Consider the following 26,329-nt stretch of genomic DNA (forward strand, 5'->3'; position numbering starts at 1 on the left):
ACACAGTCAGCAGTGCCCTGCAAACAAGTCGTTATGTAAACCAGCGTGTGTGCCACCAGGAAATAGAGGTTCAGGATGTGATAAAACCACATTCATCAAGGCAAAGTGCTGAGACTTTCTCATGTTTACTTCCCTGCATACAAGTCAAGACTCCTTTGACCTGAAAAACCTCCTGAATAATAAAAAAACATAAAGATGCTGGAAAGTGATATATTTGAGGGTTTTACTGCATGCTTTCACTGTAATATTTACCATCTGGTGTGCAGGTCCGGCCACATGAATGCACGTAATAACAGGCCAGTGATGCGTACAGTCCACTGCTCTTTGTATGTAACGCACATGCACATTATCACTCAATATGCCATTATAAATCATTTTTTATGGTTGTCCTTGGCGTCCAGGACCTGAGCAGCAGTGACTTGATGAGGCAGCGAGTCTTCCTGGTGTGTCAGATCATCAGAGTCGGCAGCATGGAGCTCAAAGAGGGCAAGAAACACACCGGAGGACTGAGGAGACCATTTGGTGTGGCTGGTGAGCTGCTTTTCCCCAATGTCCTAATATTCGTTCAGGCAATAAAAAAAGTGCCACTCCTTGCTGGAGCTATAGTTTGCATGAACGCTTCTGTCGAGGTGTAAAAATGAAGGATCCATGTGCTGAACGAAATGGGAACACCTGCTTCCTGACCTAGAAAATGCATCCGCTCTGCCTTGGCAAAAGGAGTGGGTGGAAATTGGTTTAGCACTCGTCTTTTTGTTTTTGGCCAGATGATTAGCGGGTTTGATGAGGAATAGTTTCCTCTGGTGTTCCAGCAAATGGACTGAAACCGGAGTCAGAAAAAACGTTTCACTCAGAAGTCACATCATTCTTAGCCAGGGAGGAAAAAAGAAATCACTTTAGGAAAAGGCATTTGCAAGCTGGAGATCAAGAACCCTCGATCTATTTTACTGTGCCAGCTGTCGGCTGTGCCAGGCAACAGGTGAGTGAGATCCAGCAGCCGGCTCTGCTTCTGTTCCAGAAAAGTTAGAGTGAGTAAGTTCACTAAAACTATTCAGACCAATACATTCCCATGTTTCTCTTGTTTTATTTAAAATGAATTAAAATCTGCGTTGCATCTAGTAGGGCTGGACGATTAATCAACTTTTATTTTCAGTTAAATTTTGGCTTATGATGATTATGAATCACAGATAATCAAATAAAATGTTTATTGTTTTTTTATCTTGTGTCTTAAACTGGAACATGCTAAATCTAGGTGACAGAAATATAAGAAGAAGAAGAATTACTTTATTTATCCCGCAACGGGGAAATAGAATTTTTTCACTCTTATTATTAATCATGTTACACCCACACATGCCCGAAATACACACACATGCACAGACAGGACCTATACATGCAATTAAGGAGAGATGTTAGAGTGAGGGGGCTGCCAGTGACCAGCGCCCCGAGCAGTTGGGGGCTCGGTGCCTTGCTCAACAGCCCCCCGGCAGTGCCCAGGAGATGAACTGGCACCTCTCCAGCCACCAGTCCACGCTCCATGCATGGTCCACACAGGGACCCTATGGTTCCCAGCCAAGTCACCTATGGACTGAGCTGTTTTATGTTTAGGAGTTACAGCATAGTTGCTCTTGTTTATTTTGATCTAATTAATTATTGTTATTATATTTTTGATTATTTTGTAATATATGTTATTATATATTATTTATGTAAATGTGCATACAATCACAATATTTTTCATTATGTTTTCTTTTTCTTTTTTCTTTTTTTTTTTTTCCAGTTGAATTATTTTTAAAGTTTAATACATCTTATTAGAAAAACAACATCATGTTTTTTTTATGTTAAAGTCAATGAGTAATCGTGTTAAATAATCATGATTTAGGATTTTTTGCCATGTTGGAGCAGCCCTGGCGTCTGATATATGATCTTCTCTTTTACTTTCCTGTGAGTGTACCGCCGTGCTGTGATGCTCTCTTTGTCTTTGCAGTGATGGACATTTCAGATGTCGCCCATGGCAAAGCAGACGATGAGGATAAGCAGCACTTCATCCCCTTTCAGCAGTGAGTCTTACGCTGTGAAAAGTTCAACCTTCAGTCCTGACATCCCACAATAACAAGGGAAAATAGTTGGACTAGGACTCCAGTTCTGTTTGCTTATTGAGTTCCATCGTTTAACTTATTCTGAGTTGTATTTCAAGGACAAATATACACAAAACACTCGCAATAATAATATTTTCACAAGGTTTCTAGACCAAAAAATATCTGGACTGCTTCTTGACAAATTGTTTAACATCTATCTGTCTCTTCTTGCCGGGTCGTCCTGAGGAGCTACAGAGGAAAAAACACGATTCTGAGGATCTAATATTTATCAGGGGTGATCAGATGTTTGGATGATTCTTTTAAATATTAATTGTGGACATTTTTTCTAACCTCAAATGTAGAGTCCTTCTGCATTTTGTATCTGTTGGGCTACATAATAATCCACACTAAAGCGTAGTTTTCGTCTGCACGTATTCAGTGGTTCCTAAGAAAAAGTGAATAAACGTTCCCTGGACATGCAGTTCTCTACTCTTCAACAAATGCTAATCTCTAATTGTGTTCCCTTTATGAACAACATGTTGTACTACATAACCTGTTCAGCCTTCCAGCTTTGACAAATCAATTTATATTTCATTTACACTGAGTGACACATTTGTCACTGGTAATCATGAACCGGATGACTTCAAATTAATAACAAAAAGGTTATGCTAAATGAATTTTCCAGTGTACAATGGAGAAATTGTGTATTTCTAAGATAAATAAATAAGTAAATAACAACCAATATTTTCTTCACAGTTTTTCTGAGTTGCCTAAGCACATTTTCTACAACACTGTTGCTTTCCCTCAAAACCATTAAATGCAATTAGCACATTAATCCGTGCAACGCAGTACAACACTTAACTTGCTTAACCCAGACAATGTCAATTATTCAAGGAAATGTGTCAGTGAAGTTCACTGTCATTTTGTTACTATATTTTATTTTCCATTTGGGCTTAACAGTGATCCAAATAGTGGCGTCCAAAACCGCAGCTTAGCTGTTTCAGACTAAAAGACAGGGCTGTGTGTTGTGTGTAGGTGCGGCGCTGTCCATATTGAAACAGAGCAGAGCAGATCGATAGACGGATACAAACACGTCACAGTTTCTTGATTTTCATGGTTTTAACAGAACTTTAGGCTTTAATTCCATTTCCCCACAATTCCCTGCAACCCTCAGACTCAAAGGAAACGACAGGGGAGAGAAGGGACAGTCATCAAGATTAGTTAGTGCTACGTTCTTATGCGGGTGCTCTGATTAATACATTTATTCCAAAAGGAGGCTGCATATCATGATTTATTTGGGAGAAACTAAGCAATTCTATGTACAAACAGATATTCAGCACCCAGTTATTACCCGAATGGAATGATCCTTAGTTTTATGACCACATTTTCCACCAACAACATGAGAGATTGTCGATCTGTGAGATTCGACGTCTAATCAGGCTTCTTGGACCAAATAGTCAAATACTTGGGGTCTCTGCTACCATACAGGCAACCTGCAGACTGCCTCTACCTCTGACCAAACCACTACAGTATACTGAGACCAATTCCCTTCTGTTTGAGTGACTTGCAAAAAAAGTGTCACCTCAGGTAGCATACATTTGTTTGAGTTGCATCTGTACGCTGAAATTTGAAAATGCACAAAAAAAACAGAGATGTTGCCTACTTGACTCTAATTGAACTGTGGATTGTGAAATGCGTTGTGTTTTGAGGATCGGGATTTTCATTTGACGATTGAGCAACTGAGAAAAACTGTGATACTATGACTCCTTAATCAATTTAACTGCTCTATGGTAGACAGGCACTTGAGCGGTGGGACGTGGGAAGGAATAACGGTGCGTTTTGTCAAGAGATCCGGAGTCTCACGTTGCCTTTTCAGCTCCTCTGTCCATTTGTTTGTCACCTGTCAGAGACACTGGCAGCTGATTTTTCTCCCACTTGTCTTGACTCCCAGGATAGCTATGGAAACTTACATCCGTCAGAGGCAACTCATCATGTCTCCGCTCATCCCGTCTCGAGTCATTGGAGAGAATGAGCCACTCACGGCTGTCTTCAACAAAGTCATTGCAACGCGGGAGGTCAATCACAAAGGCCAGGGTAAAAAGAAGTGCTCACAGAAAGCGTGCTCCCCTGTGATCTCAGAGGGGCGCTCTAAATTGACCTTTCTGTTTTTGAAGGAAATAAATGATGTGTGAGGGGTCTACAGGGTGGGCCCTTTCGGTGTCTAACTCATTGAATTTCTTTACATGTTTGCTGGCAGGGCTGTTCGTGACCCTGAAGCTCCTCCCGGGGGACCTCACTCAAGTCAGGAAGGACTACCCTCACTTTGTCGACCGCAGCACAGCCATCGTCAGGAAAATGGGCTTTCCGGAAATCATCCTCCCAGGTGGATTAGAGTCTTTGTTGCTGGGCATTGCTCCACGTACACCGTGGCCGTTTTCATTTTAATTGCTTACAAAGCCATGAGAAGGCTTCATAAATTCTCAGCACATCCAGCTGATCATCTGTTGTCCTTTCTCCAGGAATCGTGAGGAATGATATTTACGTAACCTTGCTGCAGGGAGAGTTTGACCGTGGTAAAAAGAAGACCCCGAAAAATGTAGAGGTCATACTGAGTGTGCATGATGATGAAGGCAATTCCATGGAGGTAAAATGAGCCAGTGGATGCAATATATGATTTTCTAATTAAGCTGTGAATAGCTGTGTATCTTGTAATTCTACTGCGAATGTCCTTTTTTTTTAAACACAGCTGCACTAAGATGAAACATGGTTAACAAAAGCATATTAGCAATACCATTTTAAGCATATTAATGTACTAACATCAGCATTTAGCTCATTATGACTGTTGACTCTTGCTGTATTCAAAACCACCTACAATACCAGCAGTATGTACTGATCTGGCCAATATGTAGTAGGGGTGTAACAATTCATCGATCTGGAATCGATATGTAGATTAATCATCAACAGTCCCATACCATCAAGCAAAGTGAAAATATCAGTGCATATTGTCATCTCTATCATGCGCCTTTATTTTGAAATTTATATGAATTGCATATATTGAAAAAAAATATTTTGTTTTTCATCTATATGTCTGGAAGAGCCCAGTAGTACATTTGCTAAATCATAATGCAGTTGCTTTTCGTGAGTTTATATAGATGTTATGTAACCGCTTGTGTTAAATGGCCAGATTTTAATGTCTCATGTCGTTCTCAGGCCCCTGAATTTAATCGAATCAGACCAGTCCAACTCGCCTACTGTGTCCCACAGTGCGGTCACAACAACTTGTTTATATTTGCTTTACATAACCGATAACCCGCGGAGCTGGCCTAGCATACTGAAAAAGACACAAGTGTAACAGTTTCATACTGTGTACTACCAAGTAGTAGGCTGTGTAGTAGGTGGTTTCACATCCAGCCGTAGTCTTGTTTCTGTATTCCTGATTATTCTTGACAGGTTTACGTGACTCACAATGGTAGCATCCTCTTGTATTGCCGTAATTATGGTTCCCTCTTTCTCAAAGTTGCAAAAGCACCAAAGCGAATGTATATTCTTCCTGTCATGAAAACTAATAACCTCTCTTCAATTTCTATAGAAAGTGATATTTCCTGGGGCTGGCTATGATGGCATCACAGAGTACAAGTCTGTCATTTACTACCAGGTGAAGCAGCCTTGCTGGAATGAAACGGTGAAGGTAAGCTCATGTCTAGGACATACGTGTGTAGCTCAGTGCTCCGAACATTATGTCTCATGTTCTTTAATTAGTTCTTCAATGAACTAATCTCCTAGGGAAGATATTGACATAAGGTGTGCAGCTCATACAAATCTCCCACCAGATACTATTTCTGCCATGTGTCTTCCATAATCCTGTATTCATGTTAATGCAACCGACTTTTCTCTCCTTCCTGCAAGGTGACAATTCCCATTGAAGACGTCGGCCGTTCTCACCTGAGGGTGATGTTTCGACACCGATCCTCCCAGGACTGTGAGTGACTGTTAATTTTTATGACAGACATGTAATCCCGCCTAACTGTTGAATACAGGTAGGGGTTTACATATATCCAAGTGTATACACAGGTGTTGGCTGGTGTGTTCCCATCTTATGCTCCTGTGTATCCTCTAGCTAGGGACAAATCAGAAAAGCCCTTTGGTATGGCCTTCGTGCGGCTCATGAGAGGAGATGGGACCACGCTAAAGGATGGCAGGCATGAACTTATCGTCTATAAGGTACTGTTGTGGGATTGTGGTTTTGTACGAAATTGAATTCACTGCACTTCATCTTTATAAATAAGCAGGGGATTGTTTTGATCTAATTACCCCAAATCTGTGTCTTGAATAGCTGACAGTGGGTAGATGGATTATGCATGAATCTCTTCTCAATCAATAAATATGAGATTAGAGCTCTGTCGATCAATATGCTTCATGATTCATGGCCCATTTTTATGAATTTCTTAGGTTGATGTGAAAAAGGCGGAGGATGCAAAGGTTTATCTCACCTTGCCAGCGGTTTGGGCTGAAGTGGAGGAAAAGGAGAAGCAAACAGGGAAACAGTTCCACCATTCAGGGGTGATTCCTGTGACTAAAGACAGCTTCCAGCTCGCCACGCTCACCTGCTCCACTAAACTCACTCAGAACGGTACTGTGGGGCATCATTTGTGTTTTCCATAATCAATGAAACAGGTATAATTTTCTTACCCCTGATTGCCTTGAAATGAATTACGCTGATCTGTGCTACTAATATATTGCTGAGTTGTTGATTGATTTAAATCTAATAAGGTTTCTATTGAAATTTCACGCTTTTAATACAGTTATCCTTCCTGTCGTTGGAAAAGAGGAGGTGTTGCCTCTACTGAATGTATTCTGATGTGTTAATGTTTTTCCAGTGGATTTACTCGGCCTGTTGAACTGGAGGTCAAACCCCGAGGATCTGGACCAGATTCTGCAGAGGTTGATGGAGGTCGAGGGAGGGGAGATTGTCAAAGTGAGTTCTGATGCACGCTGTACTATGCTACCATATTTCATAGATGTTGTATAATGTCCTTTTTTAATGGCATTTTTTTAAACAGCTTTCTGTTTCATGCACAGTTTCTCCAGGACACTCTTGACGCCCTGTTCAACATCATGATGGAGACCTCAGAAAAGGAGACTTATGATACCCTGGTGTTCAATGCCTTGGTTAGTGTTTGTCAAGCTATAGTGTCAGTGTGTGATCATTTTTACCATACAGTGCAGGAGTGGCAGTGACAGGTCAGACAACATGGTGTAAAAAATGTTTTTTTCTAGCATAAACCGGCCCTTAAAGTCATAATCCTTAAGAATTGAGTTACCTTGTTTCCAGCGGCCTCTTTGGCGATAAGATGTAACTGCAGACGAGCCTGTTCTTTCAGAGCCGTCCATCTTGTCACGTTCACGATCGCCGCGTGTGTTGACTTTTATTTTTGCTCTTTTGTAAACTTTGACACACATTCACCTCTCTACTTCCAGTTCGTCCCCTACATGTTACCCTCTTAAATCCATACACACATGTTCCTATTACACTTCTGCCCTGACTACTGACTCAGGGGTTGTAAGTTCCCGATTTCTGATTACAAGTGAATCCAGCATAACCGTTAGTGACAGGCCAGCAGACCAACCGCTGTCAGCAGCGTCACTTACATGGCCGTGCATTCGCATCTAGGGAAGGAATGTCGCCACAGACACTCAGATTGGAATACTTGCCAAAAAGGCAGGTAGAAGCTCTTTCATTAGTGGGTCATATGGTTCACCATTGTTTTAACTCACTCTTTGATAGATAGTAATTTATCAATTAACAAGATTATAATATAATAATAATAATAACAATAATACACGGTATTTATATACCGCTTTTGCAGATGCTCAAAAACGCACAATAGCAACTCAATATAACAAAACAACCGAACAGAACAAGAAAAGGAAAAAAAGTTTAAAGGTTAACAGTAAGAGTGAAAAGGTGCATTTTGAGGGCTGTCTTGAAGGACGGAAGAGTGTTGGCACTGCGAGTGTGGCTGGGAAGGGCTTTCCAGAGGAAGGGGGCAGCTGCAGCAAAGGCTCTGTCGCCCCAAGTCCGGAGCTTAGTCCTGATGGGTTGGAGGAGGTTTGCATCAGTGGACCTGAGGCGACGGTGAGGGGTGTGGCGGTGGAGGAGGTTGGAGAGGAAGTGATTGATATATAAGTGCTATATAAATGCTGTGAAAGCATCAAAATGCTCAATCCACAGAGAAATGCACACAGCTTGTATTCAGACATGTGAAGGTCATTTAAGTCCAGCACAAGGGTGGCGGACTCCACCACTTAACGATGACAATGATTATATCGAGAGGTAATAATGGAATGTTAATACATTGAATGGCTGTTGCTGAGAAAACGCAGACCATCAAAAATGGGGTTAAATTTCATCGAAGCGTTACGGATTATAACTTTAAGGGGGCACAAGTATTTTTTTTTCAAAGTGTTTTTCAACTTGGACCTGACTCTGTGTTTCACTCTTGTTTATAAACAGGTATTTATAATCACACTTATTGGCGACATCAAATTCCAGCACTTCAACCCAGTCCTGGAAACCTACATCAACAAGCACTTCAGTGCCACTTTGGCTTATATGTGAGTCCCTGTTCTGTATTTCCCACCTTTGATCACTTACGCCCCTTCACTTGTTTATTTTTAGTGGATCTTTTGCTTTTCGCTCACCACCCACAACCAGATTACCAGCAAACTTTGATGGCTGACTCATTTACTTTCACTTTTGCAGGAAGCTAACCAGGGTGCTTAACTACTATGTAGGCCACGCCGAGGAGCCCGCCCTGACCGAGAGGCTCTACGCCGCACTCAAAGCTCTCAAGTACCTCTTCAGGTTTATCGTACAGTCCCGGGTCCTCTATCTCAGGTATCAGAGGCGCTTCCACACAAGAGTCATTTTTCACTCTTATATGTATAAGCAGGACTTCTGTTGATGCCTGGCCTTGATTCTCAGATTCTACGGAAACAGTGAGGATGGGGACGCCTTTTTCAACTCCATTCGCACCCTTTTCTTGTCTTTCAACACTCTCATGGACAGACCGCTGGACGAGGGTGTGAAGATAAAGGTTAGTTAAAGAAGAATGGTTTATGTGCCCAGTAGCTGTTTATGTGTTGTGTTGTGTTGAGTTGTGGGAAGGTTTTCGTTGCCACCGTACTCTATGGAGGAATTGTTTGGTCTATGTAAATCATAAATAAGTCATAGAGTATGGTCTATACCTACTCTGTAAAGTGTCCTGAGATAACTTTTGTTATGATTTGGCACTTTAAATAAAATTGAATTGAATAACATTGAAATGAATTGTATAACTGAAAAGTAAAATGCAGCCCCTCAGTTGTTGTGTTTATTTTGAGTCTTGCATGTAAATGACTGCAGTAGCCCAGCTGTGAAGATGTGTTATGAACAAGTTATAGAAAGGTCTTAAAATTAATTGTAAAATAATGTGTGGGCTCCCTGTTGGCAGGGTGAGGCAGTAAGGTGAGGGAAAGTTCTGGTAGAAAGCTTGTTTTACTAGATAATAAAAAAAAACACCTCTGTGCTTCAGCCTGATGAGACCTGATTCTTTGCTTTTTCAGGGAGCAATATTGAAATACCTCCCCAGCATCATTAATGACATCCAGACTGTGTTTGATCCCGTGGAACTCAGGTAACTCTCCAGAGTATTTGCACAGCAGGAAATGATAATTGCCTGACTCAGTGCAAATTATCATATTTACTTCTGAGGAAAGGAGGCGTGATTCTCAATCCTTGTGGCTGTAAAATCAACCTGTCATGTCTGCCGCTCATTAGTCCTCCGTGACAATAATTACTAGATGTGAAATGTGAATTGCATTCAGATTGTCACAGCTGCTCCTTTTGCTCCTTTCTTTCATTTTCTTCTCAGTGTTCTTCTCACAAAGTTCATTGAGAGCATACCCGACTCTCAGCTCGTGCGTCAGAAGCTGGGCTGCATGTGTAAAATGGTGGAGAGTGACCTTTTCAGACAGCCAGGTAGGAGTCCTCGAGGCTCAAAAACCACATAATGACATTTCACACAGGATGAAGGGAAGAAAAACCATTGCTCTGCATCACACCTACATGCATATATAACAGGTCAGCTCCAATAAAAGGAAATGTGCTGTGTGATCCAATGAGCACAGTCTCTCTCTGTTGCGTTTGCTACAGATTGCCGAGATGTGCTCCTGCCACTTGTTACCGACCAGCTGAGTGGGCAGCTGGATGACCACTCCAGTAAACCAGACCACGAGGCCTGCGCCCAATTGCTCAGCACAGTGTTGGACAACCTGGACCGCAAGGACGTGGTGAGGAGTTCAGACTTCACCTTTAAACACACACATATTCAAAGTCAAAAGGGTCGGTGCAAGCAAATTACACAACAAAGACAAACATAAGGGTGGCTGGGCTCGACCTTACAGATAGGGTAAAGAGCTCAGACATCCTCGGGGACCTCAGAGTAAAACTGCTGCTGCTGTTTTGCATGTAAAGGAGCAAATTGAGGTGATTTGGGCCTCTCTTTTTCCGGGCACATCCAAATGAAAAGAAGCCCCAGGGCAGACCCAGAGCATGATGGCCTATCCCATCTGGTCTGGTAAAACCTAGTTGTCCCCCTGGAGTAGCTGGAGAAAAAAAGCTAAGGAGAGGCATGTCTGGGCTGCCCTGTTTAGCCGGCTGCCAGATAAGCTTTTTATATTTTATATTTATAATGGATGGATAGTTTGGACATCTAGGCATGCAGATAGTTTGGGTTTTTGTTGTCTAGGTTTTGAGATGTTTGTCTCTGTGATTTCTGCTACCGTCACAATATAAGGAAGGGGAATGGTGTTTTTGATGGAAAATGGCACATCTCTTTCCATAATAGCGTCTTTCCTCTACCACGCCACTGCAAGCTAGGGGTACCTTTGAGTCAGCTGGCGTTGATGGTCCTGCCCGGCACCCGGGAGAACAAAAAACGTGCCTTGCTATTATCGACCCGACTGCCTCGCAGTGTTTTTTTCTTTTACTAAAACCTGCCCATACCATGCAGCCCCTGTGTAAATGACATCACCCATTCATCCAACACACAAACAGACTCCTGTAAATCAGCCACACTGGAATACAGTTCAATCAGGAATACTTAATGATTCTGATTTAGATGCTAAAATAATCATTTATTAAGAATGTGTGACAAAGGTAGATAGAAAGAGAGTCTTTTGAGTTTAGACTCCATCGAGACATAGTGTAAAGGGGGTAGTGAAGCCAGGGGTAGGGCAGGAGGACACTGGTGGTGGTGAGGAGGAGATGACTGAGACTGGAACAGAAGTCCTGATGATGGAGATGCTGCAGGGACTTGGAGGTGAATGGGGTGGAGCTGGGTGTTTGCCGACATGACAACCTGAAATGACAGCTGACAGCAGAGAGAGACCATATTTCAACTTCTGACAGCTACAGCGTGATCGGCTGAGTACACTGAGGGTATGCGTGACAGGTTAGAGAGAAGTGGTGAACTGCCCACAATTAGTTGACAGATTAATGTGCCCAAAAGAAAAGTGACAGAGCGAGAGAGAAATGTGAGATAGAATAACGGGGGAAAAACCATACCAACACCAGCGGGTGGTCTCCTGGTCCAGCAGTTCTCTCTGATGGCATTAGTCCGAAACACCAATAGTCCGAAAAGTGTCCAACTGGACGGAAAGCCCTGCAGTCCGACGGGCTGATGACCTGCTGTGAACATACACACTGCTGTGGAGTTACTGGCAGCCTGACTACTTTCCATACTTATTTCTGATACTTTTAAATCATGTATGACTTTATGTGACACATAAAGACTTAGCATTTCAGCTGATATGTAACATCATTCAGTGTTATTTTTTATCTCCATGACCATGTGAATAAAGGTGACGTTTCCCTGATAACGCTTTGCCTTATCAATGCAGTTTACACAGTTTTATAGCTACTGGTTTATTATTCCTCTGCAGATAGTGAGCAGAGTATGTCCTCGTTTGCACTGTCTGTTATTGTCCATTTTTAATTTTTTTTCTAGTCATTTCTTTCCTTCAGTGCTAAAAGGAAATTAGCTGGAGCACTCGTCTCCCTGCTCAGAGTCTTTCAACTCACTTTCAAGCCAACGGGTGACCGGTGGGGCCATGTTCACCTGGAAACTTGCCCTGGCATGGCCACACCGCGGCGTGATTTTACACCAGAATTGACAATTGCAGATCCTCTGGCTTTGGCTTGCTCTACACTTCCTGTTCATTTTTGAATCCTACAGCCCTAAGAAAACATTGTTTAAATCTTCTCTTCTGACACAATGGTTACTGTCTCAAAATAAAGGTCGTACAGCTGTGGTATAGCCACAGATGATATTCTATCAAATTCTGAACACTAAAAAAATAACAATATTTCAGAAAAATCAAGTATTTATAATTAGTTTTCTAATTTTGATCTCCAGTGTACTGTAGTTAAAGGAGCCGTACACGAAATACTGAAAAAACTTTGACTTGGAGGGATTGCCACAGCATGGCTCTTACATGCCATTTCCTAATATGTTAGATACCAAGGTTAATTCACATCCACATGCACATGCGGCAGGACTGGCTGTCAAAACAGCCAACAGCCAAACTCATACTACAGCACACAGAGACTTCATTCTCTGCTCAGGATGCAATTATTCCTCTATATCTTTACATAGCAGATAGTTGTTTGCTTCTATATGTCAATGCTCTGAAGGTTGAGTGCAGACACAGTTAATTATCCATAGTAACCAGAACAGTATTCTATTGGTAAGACATGCTGCTGATTTCTTTTTAATGATTTATTTATTTTTCAATACTGTGAGCACCACAATAGAAATGTCATCCACATCCATCGTACTGCAGTGGAGCGAGAAATCTCAAAGACAAAGAATTTCACAATTTGAGAAAATAAATCCTTTTCAAACAAGGGAGAATGTAGGTTGTTATTTTTCCCCCCTTTTTTTCGGTAATTTGAGTGAACCGACCCTTTGACACCGACAGCACTTTGTAGCATGTTTGTGTCACTGTGTTCCAGCTGGTAATGGCACCCGGGGCTGTTGTGTTTGTGCAGGGTCCAACCAGAGGGCACGTTCAGCTGATAATGGAGCGGCTTCTTCGCAGGGTTAATCGCACTGTCATCAGCATGGAGAGATCCTCTCCTCTCATTGTAAGACACACTGGTGTTCCAGCTGAAAGATGTCCTTGACAACTGTGTCCTCTGCATTCATTTCAATATTAAGTATACTGACAACACTAAAATGTTTAGTTTAGTCTTTTGAGAGCTGTAACAGAGCACAACAACAACACAAATGCAAGGAATGATACTGTTTTTTTTTTTTTTTTGGACGAATTGATTACAGTGAAATCATGTGAGTAATGGTTGACTTCCCCGCGACAGGGCCACTACCTTGCCTGCATGACGGCCATCCTGAAGCAAATGGATGACATGCATTATGCACACTACATCAGCACCTTCAAGACGAGACAGGATATCGTCGTAAGTGTCATGGTTCCTCCCCTGCTGGCTACATCTAGTCCTGAAACATCTCATCAATAACGCACATTAAACCAGCCCGGCCACTTACTGCTCCTTAAGGGAATATTGATTATAGACATTTCGTACAATGGATCGGACGGGTGTGATGAGGATGTCGGTGGGTCTCCATTATGCCATGGGAGCATTATGTGTGCCTGACATGTGGCAGTGCTGCTTTGGATTTGCTTGGTTTGAATATTACTTTTAAAGTGACAGTGTCTTTACACTTGGAGTAAAGATTGAATTCCTCTGCTTTCCTCAGGACTTCCTCATGGAGACATTCATCATGTTTAAGGACCTCATGGGAGACGTCTTCCCCGCTGACTGGATGGTCATGAACCTGGTGCAGATGCAGGTCTTCCTGAGGGCCATCAACCAGTACTCGGACGTCCTCAACATGTATTTCTTGGACCAGGCGCATTTCGAACTCCAGGTGTGTCTTTGTCCTCCCTCGCCTGGGTAGAGGTTACATTTCTTATTTAACACAAAATCAAAAGCTGGTGTTATGAGAAGGTAATTATGGTATTAATATTTGAAAACCCTGCTCCCCTCGCAGCTGTGGAATAACTACTTTCATTTGACCGTGGCGTTCCTCACCCACAAGACACTGCAGCTGGAATCCTTCTCTCAAGAGAAACGAAATAAGATACTGAACAAGTGAGATCATTTGCAATTCATCAGAATGATCATTTAAACAGAGAAATCTTCATTTAACAGTCCTTTGATATAAATTCACCACAGATATGGAGACATGAGGAAAACGATTGGGTTTAAGATCAGAGATATGTGGTACAATCTCGGTGAGTATTTTGCACCATCTGATAATGCTGCTATTAGCATAGAGTGTGTGCCGTTGTTTATTCAGTGCCTGTCAGTAATGCAACAGGACTAACAAGACAATATTTTTTTATATTGTGCAGTTTCACAGTGTGTTGTTGTAATGTTTGCCACATTATTAGATTTGTCCTCAGTTTGTTGAGAAACGATGATGCAGCTTATTGCCTTCTTCAATCACACTATGATATTTCTGCGTGATAATATTTCGTTGTCCCTCAGGCCCCCAGAAAATGAAGTTCATCCCGGCCATGGTCGGACCCATTCTGGAGGTCACATTGGTGCCTGAGCCCGAACTGAGAAAAGCCACCATTCCCATCTTCTTTGATATGATGCAGTGTGAGCACAACTTCAGCCCCGGACGCACGTTTGAAACGGTAATGAGCATTTACAAGTTGTGTTTTTCTTTTTTCTTTTTTTCTTTTCACGTGTATGATGGTGTGTCAAATTTTTGTCTTATCGTTGCAGTTTGAGAACGAGCTGATAACAAAATTGGATCAAGAGGTAGAAGGAGGGCGAGGGGATGAGCAGTACAAAGTCCTGCTGGAGAAAACGTAAGACAGAGGAGCGGATTAAACAGAAAAAGTTTATTTTTGTCTCAAAGTTGTTTAAGTAGTACACCACACCAATCAAGAATCCATATCTGTGTGATAGGGAATTCACATTGACACTTCTCAAATTCAACAAAGACATTTATGATTGTGTTTTTGAAAAAGTCCTCACGGTGCCAGAAGGACAAGACCGCCTGTTAGAATTGTAAGCAACCTCTTATCAATAGAAACCCCCCGGGGACTGAATGTACGCGCTCAGAGAATTGTAAAAACAGATTATAATGCGCTCATCAGAAGGAAAAGGAAAGGCAGGCTTTGGCTACCTGATAACCTAGAAATGACTCTTTACAGCTAAAGCGTTTGTTTGTATGTGCAGGTTGCTGGAGCACTGCAGACGCCACAGATACCTGTCACAGTCAGGAGAGGAGCTGGCTCTGCTACTGAGCAGCCTGCTGGAGAATCTCCTGGCGTACCGCACCATCACACACGACGAAAGTCCTGAGCACCGCATGAGCTGCACTGTCAACGTCCTGGTACGCCCCAGGCCTCTATTTACAGAAGGGTTAACACTGTTTGTGCATGTACATAAAGCAATTACCTGAGCGAAAAAATGTGCAGTTTATCTGAATCAGAATCAGTAATACTTTTAATAATCCCGCGGGGGATATTTTTTGCTTTTGCAGAATTTCTACAAAGAAAAAAAGAGGGAGGACATTTACATCCGGTGAGTCAGAAGGAGACACGGGAAACATCTGCTCCTTGGAGCGCAGGGCTAACTGTCTAACTAATGTGCTCTTGTAACCAGGTACTTGTACAAGCTGCGAGATTTGCACCTGGACTGTGAGAACTACACAGAGGCATCCTTCACTCTGCTGCTACATGCTGAATTACTGGAGGTCTCTCATACATCAATGCCTTTTTCCGGCTTACGCTAGATTAGAATTTCTTTTTTTGTGCTGTTAAACCCTTGCTTATATCACTATGTTTCCAAATGTTCACCTGACTGTTAATTAACGATCGTTTGCATCCCTTAGTGGTCAGACAAACCCTGTGCACCTCATCTGATACCTCGAGATGGGAAGCACGTATGGACCCAACAGGAGCTGAAAGAGAGGCTCTTCCAAGAGATCATATGTTATTTGGACAAGGGCAAGGTGAGTATTAACTGCTCTGCATTAGAGCCACAGAGATATCATTGTCTATCAGTATTTATGTTGTCCAATATGTGCCATTATGACAACCCTTTTTTACAGCACATATAATGTAGAAAATGATGCTTGGGGTCATTGAGAAAGGGGGTCATATAGCTGTTTATTTCATTTGTATTCATTCTTTATCTAAATGGTCAACAGTTGACTGATACTTAACATACAGTACTATTTAGCTATTTATTACATTTAAATTTATTCCGTTTTTCTCAGTGGTCATTTCTAGAAGAGATGAATATTTTATAATAATATGTTAAATATTCTTTAGTTATTTATTTAGGAAACTGTACCAATACTCAGAAGGCTGCTTTTTCTCAAGAAATCATCATATTGGTGCAAAAACCACATGGACGCACTCTATTTTCATTCCAGTTCAAAAATTCACTATAACACCCACCCAAATTTTCCCTCAAAAATTGCATATCAGTCAGGCCCTACCTACTTTGCATGTGACCTGAGGCCGTAAGTTCAGGATGCCTTTTTTGTTTCTGCATAAAGTGTTAATAAGCCACAGAAGTTGGCATTGTGAAACTGGGGGGGAAGTTACTTAAGCCGTGTGTTGTGTCAGTATTTTATTCTCTCACTGTCACTGATCAACTGTTTTCCCACTAAGCCTTGAAGTGGGGGTTTCACAGAGGACAGTCGTGGGAGCCAGATGGCAAAGTCTAGCTTGTGCCCATGTGCGTGTTATGTTTGTTATGTCCCATTTTCACTGAGCGATGCACATGCCTTCTCAGATGTGGGAGAAGGCCATTGAGCTGGGCAAGCAGCTGGCCAAGATGCATGAGATCCACATGTTTGACTTCATGGAGCTGAGCCAGCTGCTGGTAAGAGGACGTGCCTGTTTTAACTAAGCCTCACAAACAAATTGGAACATCAGTATCAAAATACTATAAACCGATATTGTTAATGCATTATTAATATTATTAAAACTAGTCTGAGTGATAGTGGACAGAACTTGTTTTCCAGCTTGTACCAAGCTGATGGCAGTTGGTTAAGGAGATGGTGAAGAGATATGATAAGTATGTTAAAGCTGCAATTTATTATTTGCTCGGACTGTCACTATGTCCTATATATCCTATATGTTTCTGAAAGCATCTAAAGTGAGAAAAGCAAAACAGTAGCAGACTCTTGATTCAGCTCTGCCTAGTTCATGGTAAATGGACTTGTACTTATATAGCGCCTTTCTAATCTTCTGACTACTCAAGGCGCTTTCACAGTGTTTGTCACATTCACCCATTCACACAGACATTCATACTGATGGCAGTGGACATCTACATACCATCTAATCTAATGTAACCATTCACACCACATTTACACATCCATGCGGAGCAGTTCGGGGTTCAGTGTCTTGCCCAAGGACACGTCGACATGTGGACCGGGAAAGCAGGGGATCAAACTGCCAATCTCTCGAAAGGAGGACCACCCATTCTGCCACTGAGTCACAGTCACCCATAGTTCAGCAGTTGGATGACCGTTCACGAGCAGTCACAGGCGATTCGTAAAAGACTCCTCGGCTGTGATTGGTTGTTTCCATACAAGTATGCTAGAATCATGCAGATGCCATTAGGAGCACCAGGTGGAGGCAGAGATTATCTGTCTTATGTAGTGCTGTCAGGATATAGTGACAGTTTGTATAAACATGACAGTTTGTTATTATTCTAAAAGTTGACTCTTCTGATTTCCACTCAGAGTTATAATCAATTATGAAGAATCTATTATGATGTCTCTCAGTGTTGTGTGTGTGCGCGCTCCATTCATCTTTTTTTTATAATGACATTAAAAAGAAAGACAATGACCATATTTTTCTTTTGATGATGTCATTGCAATTAATTTATTGTGAATGCTTTTATTTTGTAACCACTAATTACAACATACTGTGTACGCACTGCAGTCTCACCGTCTCCTTTGTTCTCACAGAAAAAACAAGCCCAGTTCTATGAAAATATAATGCACGCGATGCGGCCCCAGCCCGAGTACTTTGCTGTGGGATATTATGGCCTTGGATTCCCTTCTTTCCTCAGGGTAAGAAAAATGATTACCTATTTCAATAAATAAAGACTTGGAGAAACCATCATGTGCCGTGCTCATGCAGTGATCGGGCTTTTTGAAAGATTTTGCGGGGTAATGTACAGCAACGTCGATAAAGGTTATTGGCTTTTTGATGACACAAGAGAATGTCAGAGTATTACAGTTCTGTCACGGCATTGTACGAGCACAACTCTCACATTATGGATAATAAGCCCCATCATAATTCAAGCTTTTTATTGAGTTTCATTGGTTGCGCTTTCACACTGGCATTTTCTGCTGCAGAACAAGATGTTCATCTACCGAGGCAAGGAATATGAGTGGCTGGAAGACTTCAGCTTGAAGCTGCTCTCTCAGTTCCCCAACGCAGTACGGATGAACAGCACAGCGCCCCCCGGAGACGACATCAGCAACTCACCTGGACAGCGTATCCTTATATAATATTAAGACATATGTTTTTAGGAACATCGCTCAAGGGAAGTGACAATTTGGGTTTTTTGTGAAATATCTCAACTCCCTATTAGATGCATTGCCAAAAATTGTGTTCACACAATAATTGATGTACCCCTCAGGATGAATTATTAAAATTGCTTACCCGTAACTTTTCATCTCGTTTTATCATCGGGTCTTCGAAATCCTTGAAAATCCATGAATTTGACTTATAAAAAGGAGTGGGAACCCTGTTCAAATGTATCTGATACTTTGATTCATGACTAAATCATGCAAACTGATAACGTGCTCATCAGCCTCACATGTACTTTGTTTATCGCTTTTAGCATGCAAATAACAACACACTACACTGCAGTCATGAACATGTTGAGCGTGTTTGCATGCTGACGTCAGCCTTCAGCTCACCGATCTGCTAGCATGGCTGTAAACCTGTTTGACGGTTACAGATTTCAAAATAGTAATCTCATTCAAGGCAACTTTGCTTTGTCAGCCTCCACTCTGTTCCCAGTCTTATCCTCAGCTGAACCTCACAGACATCCAGAGCTTTACTGTCAAGCCTGTTCTCACTATGCCGCACCAGTTTAAAGACAAGGGGGTTCCAGAGCAGATATTAAAGTGAGTAAGAGAACACTTAAAGGCTGATTTATGGTCTTGTGAATACCTTGGGATTTATCGTTCTCGGGTCTTAACTGCTAACTCACCGCTGCTCTTCCCTGTTCTTTTGCAGCTATTACAGAACCAATGAAGTGGACCAGTTCCAGTATTCCAGGCCCTTTAGGAAAGGTGAAAAGGACCCCGACAATGAATTTGCAGTGAGCATTTTGTTTTTTTACTTAAAAAAAATAATGAACTGATATGTGTAAGCATATATACACAATACCCATAAATAAATAAAAAGGCATAAACAATCCTGTGTCAGCGCGTTCCTCACTCTGAAGATTAATAAAGGCATTAAAACGTCACCCTTTAATATTTTATCGATATTTATTTTGCCTGACAGACCATGTGGATCGAGAGAACAACATACATTACAGCCTATCGCTTCCCGGGGATTCTGAAATGGTTTGAAGTCAAATCTGTCTCAGTGGTAAGAAGCCATCTTAATGCTCAAACTTCATGTTTTTTTCAGTGTCTCTCAATTTTAAAAATGCACCCAATTCTTAATGTAATTCTCCTAATGTGCAGGAGGAGATCAGTCCTCTGCAGAACGCCGTAGAGACCATGGAGATGGCCAATGAAAAGCTGAGCAACCTCGTCCAGCAGCAAGACTGCGATCGCTCACTGTCCATCAACCCACTGTCCATGATGCTCAGTGGCATTGTTGACCCAGCTGTCATGGGCGGATTCTCCAACTATGAGAAGGTTTGACTTTTTTTTTTTTGAACAAGACAAGAGTGCACAGATAAACAGAACACAGACAGAGGGTAAGAGTACAGAGCCCCCCAAAAGTGTGCCACTGTCTGTCTACCTCTGTATTGCTGTATTGTCTTTGTTAGATTTGAGCTGCTGAATCTGGTTCAGGTTGTGTGCACACTTGGCTCAAAAGTAATTCATCTGGAAAAGAATACACTGATGTCAAACTTGGCCAGACTACACTAATAACAGATAAATTATACAACTAAACATTAACATTTTGTACATTTATAAATTCTCTTTTGTTCAGGGCAAAACACTACAGGCAAAAACATTGTTTTTTCATGCACTAGTTAATTTTGAGTTTTTGGGCTATTATGCGTCCATAAAAAGTCTTCTATGTATTATGAGATTTTAACAATACATACCGTTTTTTCAATTCAGTTCAGTATGCTTTGAGTGAGTGAGTGAGTGAGTGAGTGAGTGAGTGAGTGAGTGAGTGAGTGAGTGAGTGAGTGAGTGAGTGAGTGAGTGAGTGAGTGAGTGAGTGAGTGAGTGAGTGAGTGAGTGAGTGAGTGAGTGAGTGAGTGAGTGAGTGAGTGAGTGAGTGAGTGAGTGAGTGAGTGAGTGAGTACATTTTCACTACAGATTAAGGACATTTTTGGAAGGTGAGGACATTTTGGGCGGTCCACACGTTAGGATAAGAGTTAGGGTTGGGCGTTTAGTTGTGATAGTCAAGGTTAGGGTAAGGGGCTGGGACTTACGTCAATGAGTGTCCTCACAAAGATAGAAATGATGAAAATAAAATAAATCTTCCATTCAGTGACACTTACCTAACGCTCCATCTATGTTTCATACCGATCGCTGTTCTGAAGGATTTTACAGAGGGGTTTATTCATGTATCATTCATAGCCTGATTTGTATAACATTGTATTCCATTTTTATGTTGGTTGACAGAATTTTCTAAATCATGGCGCGATAAAAAAAAAAAAGAGTTATCCAAAATTCCCTCTGTATAAAACCTTTGACGGGAGTCTAAAGAGAATTTTGAACAGGGTTTCATCTAATGTTCGCATTTCTGTTTTAGAAATGTATGCAAATTAGCACATATTCAATAAGTTAATGCAACATTTCCAGAAAACCTGTAATCCAAAGTAATTGTCTTAATGTCACTCTGTGGATCAACTGTGGAACTGTCATGATGGTAACTTTGGCCTATTCAACTGTAGCGTCCCCCCTTAACACGGGATCCTGCTGGCCTTGAGCCTGTTTTGAGCTACAAAGTTTTATTCATAAGGGAGCTGCCGTGGCCTCTTTGTCATGCTGCGGAAAACTGTTCATTGTTGCTTGCAGCTGCATTCAAAGAGTTTCTTTAAAAAGCTGCCGTTCTCATCCTCTGTAGGCATTCTTCACAGACACCTACATGCAAGAGCACCCAGAGGACCACGAGCGCATTGAGGTCCTTAAACAGCTCATTGCCCTGCAGGTGAATCCTTCTGCCATCATTGTCATTGACACTGGCTGCAGAGCAGAACATGTTTGGTAATACTTAAGTGCCCATCTTCCCCCCTAGATCCCTCTCTTGGCAGATGGGATTCGCATCCACGGGGAGAAGACGACAGAGCAGCTGAAGCCCTTACACAACCGTCTGGTTACTTGCTTCCAAGACCTTCGGGAGAAAGTGGAGAAGCATTATGGCGTCATAACCTTGGTGCGTTGCCAGTCCCAAACTCAATTTAATGTAAGAGGGTGCCAACTTAAGCTATTGGCCCTCTTGCCTTCCTATCAAATGCTTCTCATTCCAAGCAGAGCGTACGTTATATTAGTACAGGTCCATAAATCTTCCTTTAGCCAGCCCATAGCGACCTGAGTTTTGCCTGTCATTGTGCTCCTCCCCTGCCAAGATTCCCCGATGATGCTTAATCCCATTTGTGTGTCCCAGCCCTGCTCTCTCACTGAGAGGAAGAAGAGTCGCGTGGGCTCCGTAGTGATGCCCTACATCCTGTCCTCCACCCTGCGTCGCATGTCTACTGTCTCAACCCTCTCCAACGCCTCCTCAGGCCTCTCAAGCGGCTCCGCATCCTCAGATGGACCCTCCTGCATTTCCTCCCAAGAGTCAGTCCCGCATCCTCTCCCTGCTTCCTTTTGTCTTCCTTATTTCCCCTTGTTTGGTTTTGTCTGACATTGTGTTGCCATCGCGACAGAGACTGAAACTTCAAACACTGATGTTTGTCTTCGTTCAAGTCCAAACTGTCTTTGTGATTGTACATCTTTCTGCGTCTCTTTCTGTGCCCCTGATTATTCACAAGCAGTTCCTTGTTGTCCCGTCCCAGCGATCGCAGGGCCTCTGTGTTGTCCCGCTCGGAGGAGGACAACAGGATTGCTCGAAAGAACAGGAAGGAATGGAGCGTGAGCAAATCCCAGGTCCTACTGGAGAGGCAGTCCGATGCAGATGAGGTAAGGTTATATAGGTACTGTATGTTCAGGTGCTATGTAGCTAAGGGATAACGCAGAGCGAGCTGGTCATTATTGCAAATTAGAAACCAGACGTTGATGCACCGTGCTGCAGTCTTTAATCACCCTGAAGGGGTTTGATTTGCAGTAATGACCCTCTCTCTCTACATTATCCCCCTTATTACACCGCTAAAAATATTGATTGTAAATGACTTGACGGAAAAATGGTCCTCCAGAGTGTTTGATCAGAACAGCGTCTATAGCAACGGTCTGTTATTCAGAAATATCAGACTGTAGAATGCTGTAATTGACCAATCACAATCTTTCTCTATGTATTTGTTCTACTTTTTTCATTTCCGTGACACAACCAGCTTCCACTAATTCAGCTGATCATATAAGCTGTGAACTAGTCCCTGCCATCCTAGTATTGTGTGTCTTTAACTGCATTTTGAATTGGGGCTAGCTTCATTATGCTTACCTGTTTTACATGGAAGCCTATTAACCTTGTTCTTGGTGTTTATTCCAGACTCCTCCAGAGAAGCAGCAGAGACCCAAGAGTTTACAATTTGGAGACAGACGACTTACCATCTCCCTGTTCCCGGGTGTTTCATCCCAGCTCAGCTTTTCTAACCCTCTCAGCCCGCTACCTGCGTCTCCACACACACCTCGCACACCACGCAGCCACAGTAAGTAGCAAACTAGTGCTCTGAACAACACCGCACTGCAAGTCATCATCTTATCTTCTCTTAAAAATATGCCTTGCATACAGAAACGAAAGAATACCATACTAGCCTGTGTGTAAGCACTTTCTAGTCTATAGCACTAATCAGGTCACACACACACATTCACAGATGCTCTTCTTTCTTCCCTCCTGTGGTAGGTAATTCATCGCTTTTCAGCGACAATAATGTCAATACCATTGACACCCCAGGGACCCCCCCACCCATGCCACCGAAGAAACACCCGCACGAGATTGACAACCCCGGGTTCTCTTCAGAGGTACAGCTGCTTGGAGAAAATAGCATCCCCTCACTAATGCATATTTAATGACATGTAAACGCTAAAATATTCTGTTTTTATTTTTATTTGAAGTCCTAACGTGAACCCTTTTCTCCTCAGTTCACTCCACCGCTACCGATGAAAATTGAGAGCAAGCCTCCTCCGCCGCCCCCCAAAACACGGAAGTCGATGTTCCCCACATATGAGCACACCCCCCACTAAGTTTACACCTACGCACTGGCTTTAAAGTTTCACTAATTCCCTGATTTGGCTGTGATGAAAGCACAGGCTCAATTGTGGGAACGCCACAGTAGGGTACCAATGCAGGACCATCTACACGGCAAGATTTTCAACGGGAAAGAAAAGTCTCTCTGATGCAAGTCGCTAATAATTCCAAGCAGTCTGTTCTCAAGTTTTAGTCGATGTTTTTAAGCCTCAAGGTAGAATATGTGTGGGGGTATTGTTGTAAGAGGGTACTACTGTGCAAAAATGGATGTATGATTTTGGGTACATAAGGTCACTGCAGCCTTTGATGGTTTTTTTTAAGAGGTAATGAAACAGTGAATACATGTTGTTTTTTAAAGAAAAGTCAGTGTGTTGTACAGACTTTATCGCAGGGAAAATGAATGACCAATGCTGCAATGTAATATTTAGCTTTTATGTGCTGGAGTGACACTGGATGACTTCTTTTCCCCTGAGCTGTTTACCGCCATTCCATATTTGAACAAGAACAAGCTGCATTAGACACACGTCACACTTGATCAAGAGCAGGGAATATAATGTACAGAATGTAACTGTTAGTTTGAAATGTACTTGTTTTGTGTCTGATTGATGGTGTTCAGTAATACGATCAAACCCATTTCCCCAAAACCACAATGATTTTGAGACACTGGATGGCATTAATGAATGTGTTGCAGTATATGCATTTGTTTAGATAGTTTATGATGAACTGAAAACTGTAACCGATGCTTCAAAACCGCACCACGCTGTTGTTGGTGTTCAGTGGAAGCACGTTTTTTTTTCCTTAAAGGGATAGTTTGACATTTTGGGGAACATATATTGTCTTGCTGAGAGTCAGATGAGAAGATTGATACACTCTCATATCTGTATGATAAATATATAGCTGAGCCAGCAGCTGTTTAGCTTAGCTTAGCTTAGCTTAGCTTATCTAAGCATAAAGACTGGAAACAGAGAGCAGCTAGTCTGGCTCTCTTTTAAGGATTAAAAAAACAGCACTGATGCTCAATAATTAACTTGTTCTTATATGACACTTTGTAGTTTTATGAGGGTTTATTTGCAGTTTCACACAGTCAGGCTGGCTTTTCCCCCTTGTTTCCAGTCTTTAAGTTAAGCCAACTGGGGGCTAGCTACGGCTACATATTAGCCGTACAGATTTGAGAGTGGTATTGATCTTCTCATCCAACTCTCGCCAAGAAAGTAAGGGTGTTTTTGCGCCTAAAGTTGCTCTGATTCAGGTCAGTTGATCAAAACCTTTGAGTTTTTTCCCCCTGGTTTCTATTCACACAGAAAAGTCCAAGCAAGCCAAAGTGCATTACTACACACCACATGAGAACGTTCACTCCGCTCATTCATCCAATGTGTCTGGGACGGTAGCAAGAAAGTAAATACAGGAAGGTACTGTGTGTGTGTGTGTGTCCTGGACTAGTGCATGTTTCTGTAAAAGAAACTAGCTAGCAGCTGCTACACAAGCTGCTATACCTTGCGAGCTCTGCTGCATAATAGAATGGAAAATCACACCCAGCTACGGGAGCCATTCAGCGCAAACCTGCTGGGTAGTTGGGTCGGATCCAGGTTGGACCACGTTCCAAACACATGAGCTGCTCCAGCGTTTGTTTGGGACCCGACCAAGACCGCCCTCTTGCTTTGGTCTTCACCTGAGTCTGACAACTGTGTGCACACCTGCCCAGACAAAGCAGCCTGTGTGAAATTACCTTTAATAAGAGTGCCTCGCAAAATGTCCTACGGGTTCTTTAAAGAACGCCAAGTGCTCTATGGTACAAGCATAAATGCCTTTGAAGTTCACTTAAGTTTTATATTTCAGCTGCCAGCAGAGTTTTTTTTTTTTTATCTAATCATTATTGAAATTTCAATTATTGCTGTTCATTGAACTTTAATATTCTCATTGTTTTGCACACCTAGAGTGCACAGCAATAGTTTATCTTTATGCAGCGTAAATTGAGTCTAATTTCGACATTCCGCTTCAATGTGCGCTGATTAAATCTTTTAAATGAAGCAATATAGTGCCTTCAGAGTGGTAAATGTACGCATAAGGTGTCTTGAAAATGATTAAATTAAATCGGTAATTAAGTTGCCAGTATTTTAGTTTTGTTTTTAAATCTTACATTTCTTTTTTTTTTACAAGGGATTCACTACTTAATTGTACATTTCACATTTCCAAACTAGCATCGAATACGTTTTATACAAACAAAGAGATATATAATGATAATGTTGCACGTCTTATATACATATAAGATATGTAATCTTTTTTATGAACCAGCTGTTGTTGACTGAACAAATAAAGACTTATTGAAAGCAGCAAACTCCTATTTTTTTTGGGTGACATTGTATAGAAAGGCATCTTCTCCATCATTTAACCCCAATCCTGTCAAACAGTGAATACAGATTGCTCGCTGTGCCCTCACTAGGAACTTGGCACGCACACAGACGGTTATTTGGACGCTGCTAATGGTGTGAAAAATTACCCATTCATGTTCAAAATATCTAACAAATTGGCACAGAACTGGGGATTTATGTATTTCAAATACAATTACAGTAGGTGTCGGGAAATGAGACCTTTTTAGCACA

General features: G+C 41.9%; 1 protein-coding gene across 2 annotated transcripts in view; it reads left to right on the top strand.

The window, feature by feature from the left end:
- Nucleotides 1–26,040, top strand: part of dock5 (dedicator of cytokinesis 5) — a 41,158-nt gene extending 15,118 nt beyond the window's left edge. Inside the window, exons 10-51 of one of the 2 annotated variants that reach the window (XM_083912367.1) lie at nt 402–531; nt 1,979–2,051; nt 4,021–4,163; nt 4,327–4,452; nt 4,589–4,713; nt 5,659–5,757; nt 5,976–6,048; nt 6,187–6,290; nt 6,519–6,699; nt 6,947–7,044; nt 7,149–7,238; nt 8,584–8,684; nt 8,833–8,967; nt 9,055–9,166; nt 9,675–9,745; nt 9,983–10,089; nt 10,264–10,400; nt 13,162–13,257; nt 13,489–13,587; nt 13,889–14,059; nt 14,183–14,283; nt 14,368–14,426; nt 14,683–14,837; nt 14,929–15,014; nt 15,388–15,544; nt 15,695–15,735; nt 15,817–15,907; nt 16,046–16,165; nt 16,957–17,046; nt 18,140–18,244; nt 18,533–18,674; nt 19,231–19,312; nt 19,425–19,509; nt 19,698–19,784; nt 19,883–20,059; nt 21,453–21,536; nt 21,624–21,761; nt 21,993–22,165; nt 22,363–22,507; nt 23,031–23,190; nt 23,385–23,503; nt 23,624–26,040. In XM_083912367.1, the coding sequence (XP_083768493.1) occupies nt 402–531; nt 1,979–2,051; nt 4,021–4,163; nt 4,327–4,452; nt 4,589–4,713; nt 5,659–5,757; nt 5,976–6,048; nt 6,187–6,290; nt 6,519–6,699; nt 6,947–7,044; nt 7,149–7,238; nt 8,584–8,684; nt 8,833–8,967; nt 9,055–9,166; nt 9,675–9,745; nt 9,983–10,089; nt 10,264–10,400; nt 13,162–13,257; nt 13,489–13,587; nt 13,889–14,059; nt 14,183–14,283; nt 14,368–14,426; nt 14,683–14,837; nt 14,929–15,014; nt 15,388–15,544; nt 15,695–15,735; nt 15,817–15,907; nt 16,046–16,165; nt 16,957–17,046; nt 18,140–18,244; nt 18,533–18,674; nt 19,231–19,312; nt 19,425–19,509; nt 19,698–19,784; nt 19,883–20,059; nt 21,453–21,536; nt 21,624–21,761; nt 21,993–22,165; nt 22,363–22,507; nt 23,031–23,190; nt 23,385–23,503; nt 23,624–23,725 (4,770 nt within the window). In that variant the 3' untranslated portion in view covers nt 23,726–26,040. The remainder of the gene's footprint in view (nt 1–401; nt 532–1,978; nt 2,052–4,020; nt 4,164–4,326; nt 4,453–4,588; nt 4,714–5,658; nt 5,758–5,975; nt 6,049–6,186; nt 6,291–6,518; nt 6,700–6,946; nt 7,045–7,148; nt 7,239–8,583; nt 8,685–8,832; nt 8,968–9,054; nt 9,167–9,674; nt 9,746–9,982; nt 10,090–10,263; nt 10,401–13,161; nt 13,258–13,488; nt 13,588–13,888; nt 14,060–14,182; nt 14,284–14,367; nt 14,427–14,682; nt 14,838–14,928; nt 15,015–15,387; nt 15,545–15,694; nt 15,736–15,816; nt 15,908–16,045; nt 16,166–16,956; nt 17,047–18,139; nt 18,245–18,532; nt 18,675–19,230; nt 19,313–19,424; nt 19,510–19,697; nt 19,785–19,882; nt 20,060–21,452; nt 21,537–21,623; nt 21,762–21,992; nt 22,166–22,362; nt 22,508–23,030; nt 23,191–23,384; nt 23,504–23,623) is intronic. The other variant, XM_083912368.1, reaches the window with a different exon arrangement.
- Nucleotides 26,041–26,329: the final 289 nt, after the last annotated feature.

The sequence above is a fragment of the Echiichthys vipera genome, assembly GCF_963691815.1.
Source record: "Echiichthys vipera genome assembly, chromosome: 4".
NCBI classification, from domain to species: Eukaryota; Metazoa; Chordata; class Actinopteri; order Perciformes; family Trachinidae; genus Echiichthys; species Echiichthys vipera.